The sequence below is a fragment of the Tachypleus tridentatus genome, chromosome 12, assembly GCF_004210375.1.
Source record: "Tachypleus tridentatus isolate NWPU-2018 chromosome 12, ASM421037v1, whole genome shotgun sequence".
Classification (NCBI taxonomy): Eukaryota; Metazoa; Arthropoda; class Merostomata; order Xiphosura; family Limulidae; genus Tachypleus; species Tachypleus tridentatus.
Genome location: NC_134836.1, coordinates 137,669,935 through 137,690,925, shown reverse-complemented (window position 1 = coordinate 137,690,925; position 20,991 = coordinate 137,669,935). Strand labels below are relative to the sequence as shown.

At 34.8% G+C, this 20,991-nt stretch overlaps 1 protein-coding gene and 1 long non-coding RNA gene across 4 annotated transcripts; one reads left to right on the top strand and one right to left on the bottom strand.

The window, feature by feature from the left end:
• The first annotated feature begins 2,671 nt into the window (after positions 1-2,671).
• LOC143233299 (uncharacterized) lies at positions 2,672-9,548 on the top strand. Of its 3 annotated transcripts, none has more exons than XR_013018088.1 (3): positions 2,672-2,721; positions 8,734-9,013; positions 9,391-9,516. It is a non-coding gene; the product is annotated as an uncharacterized LOC143233299 (long non-coding RNA). The 3 variants fall into 3 exon arrangements; XR_013018089.1 differs by lacking the exon at positions 2,672-2,721 and adding an exon at positions 8,190-8,369 and having other exon boundaries at positions 8,734-8,904; positions 9,391-9,548; XR_013018087.1 differs by lacking the exon at positions 2,672-2,721 and adding an exon at positions 8,218-8,369.
• Positions 9,549-18,696: 9,148 nt separating this feature from the next.
• Positions 18,697-20,745, bottom strand: LOC143235816 (uncharacterized). Its single transcript, XM_076474010.1, has 2 exons — positions 20,605-20,745; positions 18,697-19,166 (listed from the first exon to the last, which is right to left on the bottom strand). The coding sequence occupies exons 1-2, from the start codon at positions 20,743-20,745 to the stop codon at positions 18,885-18,887; spliced, it is 423 nt and encodes a 140-aa protein (XP_076330125.1). The 3' UTR covers positions 18,697-18,884.
• Positions 20,746-20,991: the final 246 nt, after the last annotated feature.

Here is a 20,991-nt window from a genome sequence, read left to right as displayed (position 1 = left end):
TTGGTTATCTGATGTTTGATATATGAGGTTGTCATTTTTAAAATAAACCACGTTTGGTTGTCTGATGTTTGATGTATGAGGTTGTCTCTTTTAAAATAAAGCCACGTTTGGTTATCTGATGTTTGATGTATGAGGTTGTCTTTTTTAAAATAAACCACGTTTGGTTGTCTGATGTTTGATGTATGAGGTTGTCTCTTTTATAATAAAGCCACCTTTGGTTATCTGACGTTTGGTGTATGAGGTTGTCTCTTTTAAAATGAAACCACGTTTGTTTATCTGATGTTTGGTGTATGAGGTTGTTTCTTTTAAAATGAAGCCGCGTTTGGTTATCTGATGTTTGATGTATGAGGTTGTCTCTCTTAAAATAAAGTCACGTTTGGTTATCTGATATTTGATGTATGAGGTTGTCTCTTTTAAAATAAAGCCACGTTTGGTTTTCTGAGGTTTGATGTATGAGGTTGTCTCTTTTAAAATGAAGCCGCGTTTGGTTATCTGATTTTCGATGTATGAGATTGTCTCTTTTAAATAAAGTCACGTTTGGTTATCTGATGTTTGATGTATGAGGTTGTCTTTTTTAAAATAAACCACGTTTGGTTTTCTGATGTTTGATGTATGAGATTGTCTCTTTTAAAATAAAGTCACGTTTGGTTATCTGATGTTTGATGTATGAGGTTGTCTTTTTTAAAATAAAGTCACTTTTGGTTATCTGATGTTTGATGTATGAGGTTGTCTCTTTTAAAATGAAGCCGCGTTTGGTTATCTGATGTTTGATGTTTGAGGTTGTCTCTTTTAAAATAAACCCACGTTTGGATATCTGATGTTTGATGTATGAGGTTGTCTCTTTTAAAATAAAGCCACGTTTGGTTATCTGATGTTTGATATATGAGGTTGTCTCTTTTAAAGTAAAGCCACGTTTGGTTATTGGATGTTTGATATATGAAGTTGTCTCTTTTTAAATAAAGCCACGTTTGGTTATCTGATATTTGATGTATGAGGTTGTCTCTTTTAAAATAAAGCCACGTTTGGTTATCTGATATTTGATGTATGAGGTTGTCTCTTTTAAAATAAAGCCACGTTTGGTTATCTGATATTTGATGTATGAGGTTGTCTCTTTTAAAATAAAGCCACGTTTGGTTATTGGATGTTTGATGTATGAGGTTGTCTCTTTTAAAATAAAGCTACGTTTGGTTATCTGATATTTGATGTATGAGGTTGACTCTTTTAAAATAAAGCCACGTTTGGTTATCTGATGTTTGATGTATGAGGTTGTCTTTTTTAAAATAAACCACGTTTGGTTATCTGATGTTTGATGTATGAGGTTGTCTCTCTTAAAATAAAGTCACGTTTGGTTATCTGATATTTGATGTATGAGGTTGTCTCTTTTAAAATAAAGCCACGTTTGGTTTTCTGAGGTTTGATGTATGAGGTTGTCTCTTTTAAAATGAAGCCGCGTTTGGTTATCTGATTTTCGATGTATGAGATTGTCTCTTTTAAATAAAGTCACGTTTGGTTATCTGATGTTTGATGTATGAGATTGTCTCTTTTAAAATAAAGTCACGTTTGGTTATCTGATGTTTGATGTATGAGGTTGTCTTTTTTAAAATAAAGTCACTTTTGGTTATCTGATGTTTGATGTATGAGGTTGTCTCTTTTAAAATGAAGCCGCGTTTGGTTATCTGATGTTTGATGTTTGAGGTTGTCTCTTTTAAAATAAACCCACGTTTGGATATCTGATGTTTGATGTATGAGGTTGTCTCTTTTAAAATAAAGCCACGTTTGGTTATCTGATGTTTGATATATGAGGTTGTCTCTTTTAAAGTAAAGCCACGTTTGGTTATTGGATGTTTGATATATGAAGTTGTCTCTTTTTAAATAAAGCCACGTTTGGTTATCTGATATTTGATGTATGAGGTTGTCTCTTTTAAAATAAAGCCACGTTTGGTTATCTGATATTTGATGTATGAGGTTGTCTCTTTTAAAATAAAGCCACGTTTGGTTATTGGATGTTTGATGTATGAGGTTGTCTCTTTTAAAATAAAGCCACGTTTGGTTATCTGATATTTGATGTATGAGGTTGTCTCTTTTAAAGTAAAGCCACGTTTGGTTATCTGATATTTGATGTATGAGGTTGTCTCTTTTAAAATAAAGCCACGTTTGGTTATTGGATGTTTGATGTATGAGGTTGTCTCTTTTAAAATAAAGCTACGTTTGGTTATCTGATATTTGATGTATGAGGTTGACTCTTTTAAAATAAAGCCACGTTTGGTTATCTGATGTTTCCAGCGTGTGAAATAAAACCTAGAGTTTCGTGTTGTAAGTCCGTAAACTTACCGGTGTCCAACTGTGAGACGTGAGGCTAGTTACCATGTTTCTTAATTAGTAAGTGATATAACTGAGTCTCTGATAGATCACTGATAAACATACAGACCTCCAACGCAAATATCCGGGGTTCGATTCCCTGAAATATGTCATTTGATGTTCTGTTGTAATTTTTAGACAAAAGTAATGAATGTGAAAAAATATACATATTTATATACTAAATATTAATATTAGAGATTTGAACGTTTCACGATTGAGACTTTTGTCGCTAGATGGCTTTATTTGTACTAAACGAATACCCTTTGTTGAAAATTTTCGTAGCTCTAGATTTAGGCTTAGAGAAATAAAATTCGACGGCGAGTCTTAATTCATAAAAATTTAGTGTTTTCGTTTATGGAAAAGGTAAGTTAACCAGTTTCACTGTTGTGCTATTAGAAATTAAAACACAGAACTATACTTTCTACTGCCAGGTTATTCATTATTAATACTTTAAACAAATTAAATAATTATCGAAATACATTCCCAGTTGGTCTGGGCGTATTGTTTTAGACTCTTACGTATAAAAATCATAGACGCATTTTGTAGTTTATGTAAGTAGTTTTATGCTATATCTTTATTTACAAAAACAACTTTGATTGGCTACCTAAAACTTCTTTAGTGGCACAACGTTAAATCTGAAAGCTTATATACCAATAGATAAATAAATATAATTTTTACAATAAAAGTTTGATTCAAATTATATTAAAGAAAACACAAGTGCGGTATCATACTAGGAATTCAATATTTAATTGTTTGTTTTTGAATTTCGAGCAAAGCTACTCTAGGGCTACCTGCGCTAGCCGTCCCTAGTTTAACAGTGTAAGAGTAGAGGAAAGGCAGCTTGGAATTACCACCCACCGCCAACTCTTGGGCTACTCTTTTACCAACGAATAGTGGGATTGACCGTTACATTATAATGCCCCCACGACTGAAAGGACGAGCATATTTGGTGCGACTGGGATTCAAACCAGAGACTTTCAGATTAAGAGTCGAACGCCTTAACCCACCTGGCCATGCCGGACTAATATTTAATAACATATTGGTAACATTGTTACCGAGAAAACAGTATATACCTTTTTGTAGCTGCTGTCATCTAGTAACACAAAAAAACAATATCGGGGATGTCAATCAAAATTTCTTTTCCGTAAACACTACATGATATTAGTGAATTTTTACATTACACAATTTTTTTTTGGACTGCAAGATATAGAGCTTATAGTACTTAGGGTTAAATAAATTATGTTTTCTTCCTGTGTTTTAAAGGGTTATTTTATCGAGACACATGTTGTTTCTTGTATTCGTTCTGTGAGCACTAATTTGTTTTTTAAGTACGCCATAAAAATCTAATTTGCTGGTACCACTGTCTCCATTATAATACAGCTCGGATATAAGATGTTAGGGATCAGTCATTTATAATACTGTGAACTTAAGACAAAGCATCAGTGGTTATTAACAAATTAATATAAATTATAGTTTCAACCAAGTATCAGGACTATTATAGAGGAAATATTCAGTTAACGTTCTGTAATGTGTCACAGTATTAGTATATACTGAGCATTTTGTGTTATAACTTCATATACTGTGTATATAGTGTTATATCTTAGAGCACGTCACAATATTAGTATACTGAGCATTTTGTGTTATAGCTTCATATACTGTGTATATAGTGTTATATTTTAGAGCACGTCACAATATTAGTATACTGAGCATTTTGTGTTATACTTGAAGTGACTACAGGGGCACACAGTGAAGCTCATTCCTCATTAAAGTTTAGATACATGAAATGTCTACAGGGGCACACAGTGAAGCTCATTCCTAATTAAAGTTTAGATACTAGAAGTAACTACAGGGGCACACCGTGAACATCATTCCTCATTGGAGTATAAATACTAGAAGTGACTACAGGGGCACAGAGTGAAGCTCATTTCTCATTAAATTTAGGTACTAGAAGTGACTACAGGGGCAAACAGTGAAGCTCATTCATTAAAATATAGATACTAAAAGTGACTACAGGGGCACACACTGAAGCTCATTCATTAAAATATAGATACTAAAAGTGACTACAGGGGCACACATTGAAGCTCATTCCTAATTAAAGTTTAGATACTAGAAGTAACTACAGGGGCACAACGTGAACATCATTCCTCATTGGAGTTTAAGTACTAGAAGTAACTACAGGGGCACACAGTGAAGATCATTCCTCATTAAAGTTTAGATACTATAAGTGACTACAGGGGCAAACAGTGAAGCTCATTCATTAAAATATAGATACTAAAAGTGACTACAGGGGAATACAGTGAAGCTCATTACTCATTAAAGTTTAGATACTTGAAGTCACTACAGGGGCACACTTGAAGCTCATTCCTCTTTAAAGTTTAGATACTTGAAGTGAAGTATCTAAAGGGGCACACAGTGAAGATCATTCCTCATTAAAGTTTAGATACTATAAGTGACTACAGGGGCAAACAGTGAAGCTCATTCATTAAAATATAGATACTAAAAGTGACTACAGGGGAATACAGTGAAGCTCATTACTCATTAAAGTTTACATACTAGAAGTTACTACAGGGGCACAACGTGAACATCATTCCTCATTGGAGTTTAGGTACTATAAGTGACTACAGATGCAAACAGTGGAGCTCATTCCTCATTAAAATATGGATACTAAAAGTGACTACAGGGGCACACACTGAAGCTCATTCCTAATTAAAGTTTAGATACTTGAAGTCACTACAGGGGCACACTGGAAGCTCATTCCTCTTTAAAGTTTAGATACTTGAAGTGACTACAGGGGCACACAGTGAAGATCATTCCTCCCTAAAGTTTAGATACTATAAGTGACTACAGGGGCTCACAGTAAAGCTCATTCCTCATTGAAGTTTAGATACTTGAAGTAACTACAGGGGCACAGAGTGAAGCTCATTCCTCATTAGATTTAGGTACTATAAGTGACTACAGGGGCTCACAGTGAAAATCATTTCTCCTTAAAGTTTAGATACTATAAGTGACTACAGGGGCACACAGTGATGCTCATTCCTCATTAAAGTATAGATACTAAAAGTGACTTCAGGGGCACACATTGAAGCTCATTCCTAATTAAAGTTTAGATACTAGAAGTGACTACAGGGGCACACAGTGAAGATCATTCCTCATTAAAGTTTAGATACTAGAAGTGACTACAGGGGCACGCAGTGAAGCTCATTAGATACTAGAAGTGACTACAGGGGCACACAGTGAAGCTCATTCCTCATTACAGTTTAGATACTTAAAGTGACTACAGGGGCACACAGTGAAGCTCATTCCTCATTAATGTTTAGGTACTAGAAGTGACTACAGGGTCACACAGTGAAGCTCGTTAGATAGTTGAAGTGTCTACAGGGGCACACAGTGAAGCTCATTCCTCATTACAGTTTAGATACTTAAAGTGACTACAGGGGCACACAGTGAAGCTCATTCCTCATTAATGTTTAGGTACTAGAAGTGACTACAGGGTCACACAGTGAAGCTCATTAGATACTAGAAGTGACTACAGGGGCACACAGTGAAGCTCATTCCTCATTACAGTTTAGATACTTAAAGTGACTACAGGGGCACACAGTGAAGCTCATTCCTCATTAATGTTTAGGTACTAGAAGTGACTACAGGGGCACGCAGTGAAGCTCATTAGATACTAGAAGTGACTACAGGGGCACACAGTGAAGCTCATTCCTCATTACAGTTTAGATACTTAAAGTGACTACAGGGGCACACAGTGAAGCTCATTCCTCATTAATGTTTAGGTACTAGAAGTGACTACAGGGTCACACAGTGAAGCTCGTTAGATAGTTGAAGTGTCTACAGGGGCACACAGTGAAGCTCATTCCTCATTACAGTTTAGATACTTAAAGTGACTACAGGGGCACACAGTGAAGCTCATTCCTCATTAATGTTTAGGTACTAGAAGTGACTACAGGGTCACACAGTGAAGCTCGTTAGATAGTTGAAGTGTCTACAGGGGCACACAGTGAAGCTGGATTAGATAGTAGAAGTGACTACAGGGGCACAGAATGAAGCTCATTAGATACTTGAATTGACTACAGGGGCACACAGTGAAGCTCATTAAATACTGGAAGTGACTACAGGGGCACACAGTGAAGCTCATTAAATACTGGAAGTGACTACAGGGGCACACAGTGAAGCTCATTCCTCCACCAATCCGCCTTGATCATATTCAACTCTCAAAATATACGAAAATGTGTCCATCGTCATCAACGGGCACGGAAATTTTTAAGACAATGTTTGCAATGTTCTGTATCTGTCCACCAAGTTTCTTGAAATCCGACCATTTTTGATGAGATTTATAGAGGAAAAATGTTATGAAAAGTGTATTCCCATGGTAACAGTTAGGATTTTCTTTTTTCGTAAACTTTGATATGACTTTCAACTTGATTTTCCAAAGACTATTTATTTCTGAGATGGGTGATAGTTCAAGTGTATACATGTTTCGTCCAAATCCTCTCAGCGTTTTCGAGAAATCATATTGAGAAACACATGCTGATAGAAGTAATTATTTGTTTGTTTTTAATTTCGCGCAAAGCTACGAGGGCTATCTGCGCCAGCCGTCCTTAATTTAGCAGTGTAAGATTAGAGGGAAGGCGGCTTGTCATCACCACATATCGCCACCTATTGGGCTACTCTTTTACCAACGAATAGTGGAATTGACCGTAACTTTATAACGCCCCCACGGCTGAAAGGAAGAGCATGTTTAGTACAACGGGGATGCGAACCATCGGATTACCAGTCGAACACCTTAACCCACCTGACCATGCCGGACCAATTTGGAAGTAATACTTGTCAAGTAGTTAAGTTAGGTGCTTGAAACTGATATCAACCTATGTTTCCTGGAACATATGATGTAATACCTTATTCGTGCAAATGTGGGCGATAAGTTTAAAAAAATCGTTTTCTCGGTTATTTATTGATTTGTTGAACCAGTCTTTGTTCAGGTTCTAACTACGTAACTAAAGGACACGAGTTTAAAAAGTTTATAATATATTTGTATAGGTCATTGGCTGAGTTACATGTGGTGTTGTGTTCGGTCTTGGAAAGGACATTGAAATGTTGGAAGGTGTTTAGAGCAGGACTGACTAGGATGGTACTCGTAATAGAGAAGATACGCCGTGGTGTTTTCTCTTATAAAACAGTAGTTAAAGGATATCTGACTGAGATGTTGATACATCATGTTTATTACTGTCAATGGTAGGCCTAAAGGAAACAAGTATACATTTTTCCAAGTTAGAAATAATGTTAACTTGAACAGGTTTGTTTTATTAGCAGCGTGGCTGGCCTTTGGAATGTGTTGTTTTCAGACGTGGTAGATGGAGATAATTTAAGGGAAACCTTTATAAAAGATAAGGACTGGCTTTAACTAACTATTGCTGTTGTCGGGTTTTTTATTTTAGATATTAGCTGAGTAGACGGGACAATCTAAATGGACCAACAAGCCCTTTTTTTCGTCATTAAATTACTTGTACTCTTACGTATATGTAAACACCTAATCGCGACCTATAAGTTATGGCGCCAGGTACAAATGGAGACAATTCTCCTGAACTCTCACACCATAAGTTCTGGTACAGGACAACTGGGCGCTACTTGGATTAGTTCATTACTTCCTAACTCTGGTACTTTTCATTCTTCTATAATCCAATATATTAATATCACCTTACAAACCTTTGTGTCATCCAACCTATTTCTTCTATAAACAATATTTATCAACAATCTCTCGCATGTCTTTATGTTACTATCAGAGGCGAGCAGGAGTTTTCTGGGTCGCCAGTCTCAGGACAGCGTGGTACAGTTAATTCAATTGAAACTGAATGGGTAAGGCACGACTTCCGGCTTCAGTAGACTGCAGGAAATTTACGCTGGTATAAATAGGACGGACAGAATAACCACAATCTCAGATATTCCTACCGTGAAGGTGTAAACTGTTGCTTAGAATAATCAAACTTTAGGACACAATGAAAACAACAGTAAGTAAAACCATTGTATCTAACACAGTCAACTGAATAGTTCCTGTAACCGAAACACTAAATCTTTCCATTTTCTGGTGTTCTCATTTATAATATGACATCCTGTTTTATTCATTTTGTGTTACAGGTCTCCAAATGTCACTTCGAAATTTTGCTAAGCCTTATTTTGAGAATTTGTCTATTTTGATTATATTTGTTAATAATGTAGACATGTGAAAGATGTACAGGTTACGAAAATGTTGAGTGGCATAAGAACTATAATCCTAACCGGAAATGACATCACCTGTTATTTTTCTGTTAGCATAGGTTGAAATTATGTACATTGTCTTAAGGAAAGTTCGCTGTTTCTACTTTTACTCAATAGGTGGCCCTTGTTACACTTTTTGCCATGATTGCTGTGGCATTTTGTGGATACATTGGTTACGGTTACCCTGCTGTAGGATATAGGGGTGGATACGGTTATCCCTATGGAGGCTATGGCCATGGTGGTGGATATGGACGTCAGAGATTCCAAACTCCATATTTTAGTTATGATGTAAGTTATCCCTCATATGGGTATGCTGTTCCATATCATGGGTACGGTTATGGACATGGATATGGTTACCATTAGAATTTTCACACAACCATGAGGAAAACAACAAAACGTAAGTTGAAAACATTTAACGTTTTGTTAGCCCCACAAACAGTTATTAGTGTCACAGTATGTGTGTGATTTTTTACATCAAAGCCACATCGTGCTATCTGCTCAGTCCATCGAGGGGAATCGAACCCCTTATTTTTGCGTTGTTAGTGTCACAGAACTAAATATTTGTTAAATCTTCTAAACACAATTAAAAGACAACGTTATAGGATGGTCAGTAATTTAGCGATTGTTTTTTTATAGTTTTTAACTACCAATTAAATTTAGCTTCTAATTATTACATTTTTTACTAATTAAGTTTTTATATTTTGCTATATTTGACATAAATGTGAAATATCACAAAGGTCGAAACCGTGTTTTTTTTTGTTTAATTTATTATAGATGGCAGTTGCTTTAACGTCACGAGCTAGGAGAGACGACGGATGACCTTCGTGATGCAGACGAGCACGTTTCTCATCTTCCATTCTTTGTTCTGTATATTACTGACGTCAGTAGATCATAAACCTTTTTATGTAATCTTTATGTTGAAATAAATATTGTCTTTCTCAAAACAACGGTCTATTTTTTCTGTTCCATTGAAAAATAGGTTTTCGCGAGTTTCAGAGGACTGTAGTAATATTGTGTAATATAATCACGCGAATTGGATTATTAACTAATTCTTTGACTTCTGTTTTAATTGTTTATAGTAGTGTGATGTATTATTTGTTTGTTGTAAAGAACAGCGCTACACACTGGGTTACCAGTGCTCTGCCCACCGCGGGTATCGAAACCTGAATTTTAATTCAGTGAATTGCTGGTGAACGGGAGAGGGGTGATGTTTATCATTTTAAACCACCATCCAACATCTCTATAGGTCATTGTCCTTTTTTAAAACAATAATCAGTTTACCAGATTTATAAGACAATCAGACGACTGATTTGTGTGCACTATTATGAGCTATTTTTTTATTTTTTTATTAAATTCGTTTTCTAAAGTTGCTATACGCCACTAACAATTCTCAGGCTATAAGTTACTTTATGTAATATGGGCGAAAGTAGAACTATTTTATTAAACTTATAATAACTTGATTTGCTAAAACAACCACAGAACGACTGTAGTTGTTAAACACTGTGTTCACAAGAGAAAGTTGGAACACTTCAAACAACAATAGAAACGTGTGTCAAGTAAACACAAAAAGTTGGACGAACAACTTACATCTTCTAATAAATAACACAACATGAAAACAAAGCATCAGTTGATAAGTTACGAACAGTAACTTTGAGATACCGGTGTAAAGTCGACAAGAGTTAACTGTAACCTTTAGATTTGGTACAAAGTTGACGAGAGTCGACTGCAACATTTAGATATCAGTATAAAGTGGACGAGAGTTAACTGTAACCTTTAGATTTGGTACAAAGTTGACGAGAGTCGACTGCAACATTTAGATATCAGTATAAAGTGGACGAGAGTCAACTGTAACCTTTAGGTACTGGTATACAGTGAACGAGAGTCAACTGTAACCTTAAACTGGTGTAAAGTGGACGAAAGTCAACTGTAACCTTCAGGTACTGGTGTAATGTGGAGGTGAGTCAACTGTAACCTTTAGGTTCTGAAGTAAAGTGGAGGAGAGTCAACTGTAACCTTTAGATACTGGTGTAAAGTGGAGGAGAGTCAACTGTAACTTTTAGATTTTGTACACAGTTGACAAGAGTTGACTGTAATCTTTAGATATCGGTGTAAAGTTGACGAGAGTCGACTGCAACATTTAGTTATCAGTATAAAGTAGACGAGAGTCAACTGTAACTTTCAGGTACTGTTGTACAGTGAACGAGAGTCAACTGTAACTTTAAACTGGTGTAAAGTGGAGGAGAGTCAATTTAACCTTTAGATACTGGTGTAAAGTGGAGGAGAGTCAACTGTAACCTTTAGATACTAGTGTAAAGAGGACGAGAGTCAACTGTAACCTTTAGGTTCTGGTGTAAAGTGGAGGAGAGTCAACTGTAACCTTTAGATACTGGTGTAAAGTGGACGAGGGTCAACTGTAACCTTTAGGTTCTGGTGTAAAGTGGAGGAGAGTCAACTGTAACCTTTAGATACTGGTGTAAAGTGGAGGAGAGTCAACTATAACCTTTAGGTTCTGGTGTAAAGTCGAGGAGAGTTAACTGTAACCTTTAGATTTTGTACAAATTTGACGAAAGTTGACTGTAATCTTTAGATATTGGTGTAAAGTGGACGAGAGTTAACTGTAACCTTTAGGTTTGGTACAAAGTTGACGAGAGTCAACTGTAACCTTTAGATACTGGTGTAAAGTGGAGGAGAGTCAACTGTAACTTTTAGATTTTGTACACAGTTGACAAGAGTTGACTGTAATCTTTAGATATCGGTGTAAAGTTGACGAGAGTCGGCTGCAACATTTAGTTATCAGTATAAAGTAGACGAGAGTCAACTGTAACTTTCAGGTACTGTTGTACAGTGAACGAGAGTCAACTGTAACTTTAAACTGGTGTAAAGTGGAGGAGAGTCAACTTAACCTTTAGATACTGGTGTAAAGTGGAGGAGAGTCAACTCTAACCTTTAGATACTGGTGTAAAGAGGACGAGAGTCAACTGTAACCTTTAGGTTCTGGTGTAAAGTGGAGGAGAGTCAACTGTAACCTTTAGATACTGGTGTAAAGAGGACGAGAGTCAACTGTAACCTTTAGGTTCTGGTGTAAAGTGGAGGAGAGTCAACTGTAACCTTTATATACTGGTGTAAAGTGGACGAGGGTCAACTGTAACCTTTAGGTTCTGGTGTAAAGTGGAGGAGAGTCAACTGTAACCTTTAGATACTGGTGTAAAGTGGAGGAGAGTCAACTATAACCTTTAGGTTCTGGTGTAAAGTCGAGGAGAGTTAACTGTAACCTTCAGATTTTGTACAAATTTGACGAGAGTCGACTGTAATCTTTAGATACCGAAGTAAAGTGGACGAGAGTTAACTGTAACCTTTAGATTTTGTACAAAGTTGACGAGAGTTGACTGTAATCTTTAGATATTGGTGTAAAGTGGACGAGAGTTAACTGTAACCTTTAGGTTTGGTACAAAGTTGACGAGAGTCGACTGTAATCTTTAGATATTGGTGTAAAGTGGACGAGAGTTAACTGTAACCTTTAGATTTGGTACAAAGTTGACAAGAGTTGACTGTAATCTTTAGATATTGGTGTAAAGTGGACGAGAGTTAACTGTAACCTTTAGATTTGGTACAAAGTTGACGAGAGTCGACTGTAATCTTTAGATACCGAAGTAAAGTGGACGAGAGTTAACTGTAACCTTTAGATTTGGTACAAAGTTAACAAGAGTTGACTGTAATCTTTAGATATCGGTGTAAAGTGGACGAGAGTTAACTGTAACCTTTAGATTTGGTACAAAGTTGACGAGAGTCGACTGCAACATTTAGATATCAGTATAAAGTGGACGAGAGTCAACTGTAACCTTTAGGTACTGGTGTACAGTGAACGAGAGTCAACTGTAACCTTAAACTTGTGTAAAGTGGACGAAAGTCAACTGTAACCTTCAGGTACTGGTGTAAAGTGGAGGAGAGTCAACTGTAACCTTTAGATACTGGTGTAAAGTGGAGGAGAGTCAACTGTAACCTTTAGGTTCTGAAGTAAAGTGGAGGAGAGTCAACTGTAACCTTTAGATACTGGTGTAAAGTGGAGGAGAGTCAACTAGAACCTTTAGATACTGGTGTAAAGTGGACCAGGATGGATTGCAACTTTTAAGCACTAGTATAAATTGGACTGGTATGAATTGTAACACTTAGGTATGGTGTAAAATGGACAAATGTGGATTACACTGTCGTTCAAACTCCTGAAATTACATACACTGAATGTTATAAACATTATGTAGAATAATTGTTCGTTTTTTGTTAAACACAATGTTCTCTGGCCACTGCGTGTATCAAAACCTAAATTTTAGCGTTTAAGCTATGACACTTCTGAGTCTACAGTAAGAAAGTGATAGAAGATTTGTTGTTTCATATATATCACACAAAACGAATATTTACATGTTTAATTACATGTTTTATTTACATATTTTATTTACGTTTTATTTACATATATTAATTACATGTTTTATTTACGTTTTATTTACATGTTTTAATTAAATGTTTTATTTACATGTTTTAATTACATGTTTTATTTGCGTTTTATTTACATATTTTAATTACGTTTTATTTACATGTTTTAATTAAATGTTTTATTTACATGTTTTAATTAAATGTTTTATTTACATGTTCTTTCGATTGTTTTTACTTTATGTTGTTATTTCATTCTCCCAATAAGTAAAAATGCTTTGTTGTTGATTTGTATTTAATAACCTAATTTGTCATTCGTATTTGTCTTATCTTTCTTTCTCTTCTCTGTAATATTTCAGCCCTCTATCGGCTGAATAAAACAATAATAAGATGTAGGTGTGGTGAGTGTGGGTTATAGCACTCATAACTACTTTTCAATTTGTATTTTTAGTTAATTCTAGGCGTGAAAGTAGACGTTAAATCTATAAATGGTGTGTATTTACCGGTGTGTGGGCCCTAGTTTTAGAAGCACCCCTCCCACAAGGTTATTTTCTTGTCCTCGCTGTGACAGTGTGGGGGATGTTGTAGATTGTTTATACGTGTCTCTTTTTACCATACGTTATGTTGTAGATTGTTTATACATACCAGTTTACACGTGTCTGTTTTTACCATACGTTATGTTGTAGATTGTTTATACATACCAGTTTACACGTGTCTCTTTTTACCATACGTTATGTTGTAGATTGTTTATACATACCAGTTTACACGTGTCTCTTTTTACCATACGTTATGTTGTGGATTGTTTATACATACCAGTTTATACGTGTCTGTGTTGACCACACGTTATGTTGTAGATTGTTTATACATACCAGTTTACACGTGTCTCTTTTTACCATACGTTATGTTGTGGATTGTTTATACATACCAGTTTACACGTGTCTGTGTTGACCACACGTTATGTTGTAGATTGTTTATACATACAAGTTTACACGTGTCTCTTTTTACCATACGTTATGTTGTGGATTGTTTATACATACCAGTTTACACGTGTCTGTGTTGACCACACGTTATGTTGTGGATTGTTTATACATACCAGTTTACACGTGTCTCTTTTTACCATACGTTATGTTGTAGATTGTTTATACATACCAGTTTACACGTGTCTCTTTTTACCATACGTTATGTTGTGGATTGTTTATACATACCAGTTTACACGTGTCTCTTTTTACCATACGTTATGTTGTAGATTGTTTATACATACCAGTTTACACGTGTCTCTTTTTACCATACGTTATGTTGTGGATTGTTTTTACGTATCAATTTACACGTGTCTCTGTTTACCACACGTTATGTTGTGGATTGTTTATACGTACCAATTTACACGTGTCTCTGTTTACCACACGTTATGTTGTGGATTGTTTATACGTACCAATTTACACGTGTCTCTGTTTACCACACGTTATTGTGCTAACTTCCTGTTATTATTAATTGTTCAAGTACACTATTCACGTTAAACCCTGAGTTGTGTTGAGTGTGTGAAAAACAACCGTTGATATGTTGGTTAGTAACAAAACAGTTTGTTTTGTGGTTAAGCGCGATAGGATATCTGTTATTTACTATACGTGGTTATAAAAATCACGTTTAATATTATACGTCAATAGGCTTACCGCTACATCACCTGGTGGTGACAAAATAACTCTTTTTTTTTTTTTGTTTCAAAAATAGAAGAGAAATAGTGAAACTGTTGAACTTTATTGGTAACAGATTATGTTTCGTCAAATGTTTTATTTAATAAAAAGTAAATTGTTTTCGACAGTACTGTATTTTAAACTAAATATTCATTAATCAGATTTGAGCTGTTATCAAAATATTTTAAACATGTCGTTTTATGTTATGTCACCGCCAAATTTACTTTTGTTTTTGCAGTGTTATAACATTCTATTTAAAATCACCAACTTATCGTTAAAGTAAGATTTTCATCGAAAACGTAGAAAATCCACAATTAACAATTACTACACTTAATTATGAATAGTATGAAACCGCAAATGCTTCTATAACCTTTAGCTTTCCGATTGGACAGTGATAAGTTCACAAAATTCAACACTAAAATCCGGGGTTCTATTCCTATTATGTGTTTGCCCTAAAACAAACAAATCTTTAACCACTCTGTTTCTGGGCAATTTGGGGGAATTCACGTTGTTTTGGGACACATCTAAAAATCTTTCAGTTTGCTGGAGAAAAACAGCAACAGCACGAGGAATCCAACCAGGAATCTGTTGGGCAACAACAGCAGACCTAGAAACTAAATGTCCGAGTTAATTAAAGGTAAAACACGTAACATATTCCGAATTCTCGTTTCAATCTCTTCAATGTCGTCTAACGACATCATTAAATGTTAGAGACTGATTTCAACCGTTTAACTGGACAAAGCTATTATCCCTAACTTCAAATGTCGTCTTAAGATTCCGAGGTCAAGGTGTGGACAAGCATTATTTCAGTTAATTAGTGTACATCAGAAATATACATGTTTTTATCTACTATTATAGTCATCCAAGTGTCTTTTCTCTAAATTTCATTCGAACACTTTTTAATTTGATAATATTAAGAATTGCCGTTTGTAACCCTAACATAATTAATGAATTTTTTAATGGCTGAAGTACAGATATCGTTTAAACATGGTCTGGTGGCTAAGGTTCGAGTTCCATTCCCGAACATGCTTACCCTTTCAGTCGTGAGGGCGTTATAAGTCACGATCAATTCTGCTATTCGTTGTTAAACACTAGCGCGACAGTTAGCGGTGGGGGGTCTTGTATACTTGTGTTTCCATTGAATGACGGTGACGACAGCCATCTTGTACGAAAATTCAACAAACAAACAAACACCTGACTCGCCTCTACCCATTATTCTCACATTCCGGGTCATGGACAAACCTAAACCGCTTTGGGCAAGTGGAACTATTTTGTACGATTTAAATTTTTCTCTAAGAATATGGGTGAAACCAATTTGTGACGTAAACACATGCATTGGTTTTTACTTCACCGCAGTAATATCCAATCAAAACTTGAAAAAAAGTGATATATTTGGTTGTTTTCTGACAAGATATTCTGCTCACGGGTACAAAGCTGTTCGTGTTTGTAGAACAGTGTAAGGTCGATACGCTCAAACGATATTCCCTAATTTTAAAGTAATAGACAACGTTACTCTTTTACTAACTACAGACCTCATGTGACATTTGTGTTGGTTCCTCAACTCAGAAATGTTACTTTTAGGTAACGACTCTGTTGCTAAAATATTTGTATATTTAGACTGTAACCTTTAACAAGAGAACAGAAACGTACGTGTTGAGCAACAAAGATAGATTTGTTACTAATATTTGTATATTTAGACTGTAACCTTTAGCAAGAGAACAGAAACATACGTGTTGAGCAACAAAGATAGATTTGTTACTAATATTTGTATATTTAGACTGTAACCTTTAACAAGAGAACAGAAACATACGTGTTGAGCAACAAAGATAGATTTGTTACTCGTGCGTTACAGTGTGTACTAGAGGGTTAAAGTTCAAAATATTTTGTAGTACCGCTCAGATTTGAATCTCACTCATCAGTTCTGAAATCCACAGCTATCCCACAGGAAGCAATCCGTTCGGAATCATACATACGGCCTTGTTTCAGTAACTTTTTTATTTTCAGAGAACGTCGAATGTTTGTTCCTGGAATTTGCGAAAAGATACACAAAGATTATGTGTGTAAGCCATTTCTCATTTTCAGTTCGTACAATAGAGGGACAGGCAGCGAGTCAATGGCATCAGCCGACAACTCCTTGAATACTCCAATTAAAAAATAAGATTTACCCATCACTTTTATAATAAAAACTTGGTCCTTAAAACAAAAGATCTCGTATCTCGACAAGGGGACACAAACCCTGAACCCTCAGGTTCACATTATACTTTATAATTATCTAAGTCTTTGTTTACCAGGCAACATCTCTCACCAATGAATATATTTTTCTACAGCTTCCTAAATAATCAGCCATTGGTTTATTTTTCCTATACGTTACAATCATACTTGATTAAAATATGTAAAACATAGGCACGTGTGTTTGTTTTGTATCAACAGAAAGACCAAACGTTTCGTTTTTGTTCCTTAGATTTTCTGTGTGTGATTAAAAGATGACGACTGGAAAATTAGTAAACCGGTCAAAACAGACCTAATTATTGTATAGGGTGGTATTTCTAGAATAGAAATTCTACTTTAATTCACACGAATAAACGGCTTACGAAAAGTGAAAGACGTCAAACACGAAACAACACTTTGCTTGTTGGTAAAAACCAAGCTAAGCAAGAAGCTGTTTGTTTACTTCGCTCACCACGGGTATCAAAACCAGGTTCGTATGGTTGTACGTCTTCAGACTTACATTGAAGGGGTTGTGAAATCAGTAAAGCATTGAGTAATTGTGATTTTATTGAAAATGCGCCGTAAAGTTCAAATAACACATTATTACTCCTTTTGTGCGTGTATTATAAAAAGAATTTGCGACCTGATATTCCATGAAACTAACGTAACAAGATATCATAAGGTTAATATTAACTGTTTAACATTTCTATACTACTTAGTATGGATACAAAACGGAACGGAGGTAATATTTCAGTCACTTGTTTCTCTTTGAAATAATTTTACATTTTATTTTTTATTTGACCATCGACGTTCTTGTAAACCCATATGATGCATCTAGGCAATTAAAAGAATAACGTATACAAGTCAATTTTTGTGTGTATTCGTGCTAGATAACGTTTATGCAAGTGCAAAATAAGGACATTTGTAGCACTAATTTCAAAAAACAATTACTTCGTTAACATAAACAAACAAGATATGAAACACAATAAGTTACCTCTTTATCTTTTCATGACTAATAGATAACGGTATACCAATATGTCTCAATTCAGATCCAATCATTTAAGTCTACAGTTAGGCCTAACGTTTAAAAATGCTTCGTTTGCGAAGACCAAGTTCTCTCGCTAGGGGAACAAGAAACCTTGTTAATACTTTAGGGAAGAAAAAAAAATACCATTATGAAATAGAAAAATAAAAATAAATAAAATATCTACAAACGATAAAAGTTCACTTTTTCACACTTAACAAAATTTTAGAAAGTCACTGTTTTATAACATCGCTCACCCAAAGTTGGGTAAAGCAAACATCTTAAAATAAAAGACGTCGATTATCCAGGAAGACAAGGTGTTTATATGAAACATGTTGTTTGATAATTTATCATTTATGTTCATTCCTTCTTTACAACTCCATATTCTGTTTAGGAGGTAACACAATAACAGCACTGTTTAGAGGATTTATATATTTAAAACATACACGCAACATTCCTCTTAATAATTCATTCCAGTTGTGGTCAAAGCACAGATAGCCAATTTTGTAGCTTTGAACTCAATTACAAACTATTATAACCAACGTAAGGGAGTGAAAACATTTTTTTTCTTCAATTTTTACTAAGTAGTGTATGAGTAGACAAATAGTTTTAGTGAAAACTTAGTACAAGAAATGTGAGTTTATTCTCTAGTGTTCATTTATATATGGCAAACAAACATTTAACTGTAGCTGTAAGCAAACAAAAAATAAATATACATCAACAAACAGTAAAGCCGTTTTGAAATGTTTATTTTATTATAAAAAATAGCAACATTTATCGTCTTTATTAGAATAATTCAGACAACAGTGGTTATCTAACAGTTCCTGTGTAAACATGATATTTAATAACTAACATAGTTTCTCTTACATCAACATTCCAGATACAGTTTTTGATTTAAAGAGAATCCAAGAAACCTGCTGTCCTGTTTACCAGTAGTGTCCACCGTAAGGATATCTGTGACCAAGATAACCTCTGTAAGGATAGCCGTAGTACCCACCGTGAGGATAACCATAGCCATAACCGCGGTAACCATAAGGATAACCATAGCCATAACCGCGGTAACCGTAAGGATATCCATAACCATACCCACCGTAGCCATAAGGGTACCCTACACGGCCGTAGTATCCACCATATCCATAGTAGGGTGCGTAGCGCAAGTAACCAGAGTACGCTACGGCAAAGAGAGCGAATAGAGCCAAACAAAGCAGCTGTAAAAACAGATACAATATTTATAATTATATTTTATTAATACATTTCTACAATAAAATAAATTGTATAAGAGACACCTATCGGTAGCAGCTATAAATAAATAGATGTAAACGGCGTACCTTTATAAGGTTCCAACTTTTGATATAAAATTAAAATTGGGAACATTTTTAGACTTTAACTGTAGACAGATAGAGATGTGTAAACACCGTGAGTACAACGTAAGCTTACACTTATTAAACATCGAAGAAATTCTTAAATGTGTAATTCAGAACGTATTAATTAACATAATTCAAATAAACTTGTACTGTCACAATAACACAACTGACAAAATAGAGATAGTTAAAGTATATTGTTACATCTCGAATATTACTGAAACTAAAACAATAATAATACAAGACAAACATCAGTAATGTAACTGAAACAACACTGATATAACTGAAGTAACAGTACTGAAAATGAAACAATGACGGTATATTTAAACAATGACTACAAACATAAAAAACTGTTGTAATTACCTTTTATAACTGAAACAATTTTGTTATAGATAAAACAATATTAATATTATTCAAACAACTGGTAAACCCAGAATAGATATTTATATAACTGATATCAGATGATCAATACTTAAAGATAAAAATCATTATTGTAAAAATCATTGTACAGGTTACGTGTAATTGACCAAGATGGCTAATGAATCATGAAATAAAGAAATGAAAAAAGTGTAAATATGTCTGATACAGTTATAGCTGTGTCTATAGACTCATGTGTTACAGTTATAGCTGTGTCTATAGACTCATGTGTTACAGTTATAGCTGTATCTATAGACTCATGTGTTACAGTTATAGCTGTGTCTATAGACTCACGTGTTACAGTTATAGCTGTGTCTATAGACTCACGTGTTACAGTTATAGCTGTATCTATAGACTCATGTGTTACAGTTATAGCTGTGTCTATAGACTCACGTGTTACAGTTATAGCTGTGTCTATAGACTCATGTGTTACAGTTATAGCTGTGTTTATAGACTCATGTGTTACAGTTATAGCTGTATCTATAGACTCATGTGTTACAGTTATAGCTGTGTCTATAGACTCACGTGTTACAGTTATAGCTGTGTCTATAGACTCATGTGTTACAGTTATAGCTGTGTCTATAGACTCATGTGTTACAGTTATAGCCGTGTCCATAGACTTATGTGATTATAGACATATGAAATTAGTTTCTCGTCCAAAACAAATGCAACATTTTCAGAACCTCTGACAGAATTTCTTTAAAAGAAACAGATGTGAGAATTATCTTATGTCTCAACAAAACAATAAACGTCCAGATGACACATTAACATATTACATAAAATACATTGATTAAACTTTAAATTACTGTCCACGTAATTAACTACGTTTCATGATGTATATGGAACACATAATGTAGTATCAACTTACCGTAGTCTTCATTTTAACTTTGGGGAAAACGTTGAAAGAAACTTTCTTTGCTGTGGTTTGTTGGAGTATCGCTGTGTTCCTCTGATATTTATATGAGATCCCGCACGCGGAACCAATAACTTCTCTACGTTTTGACACCATTTTTCATTTATGTTTCACATTCTGATATTCTAGTTTTCTATTAAACACGTGATAAGATCTTTAGTGTGTTTTTTATTTCAGTAATATTCGTATTCTGTGGTATAACAGGTTACGTATTAGTCAGAATAAGTAATTCATTATTACAGAAGCTACAATAAAACGTTCAAATGTAATAATACGTGATTAATAGATTTTTGTTTATTGGAACAAAAGTTCTCACATTAAAACTGTAAGTTATTTACCTAG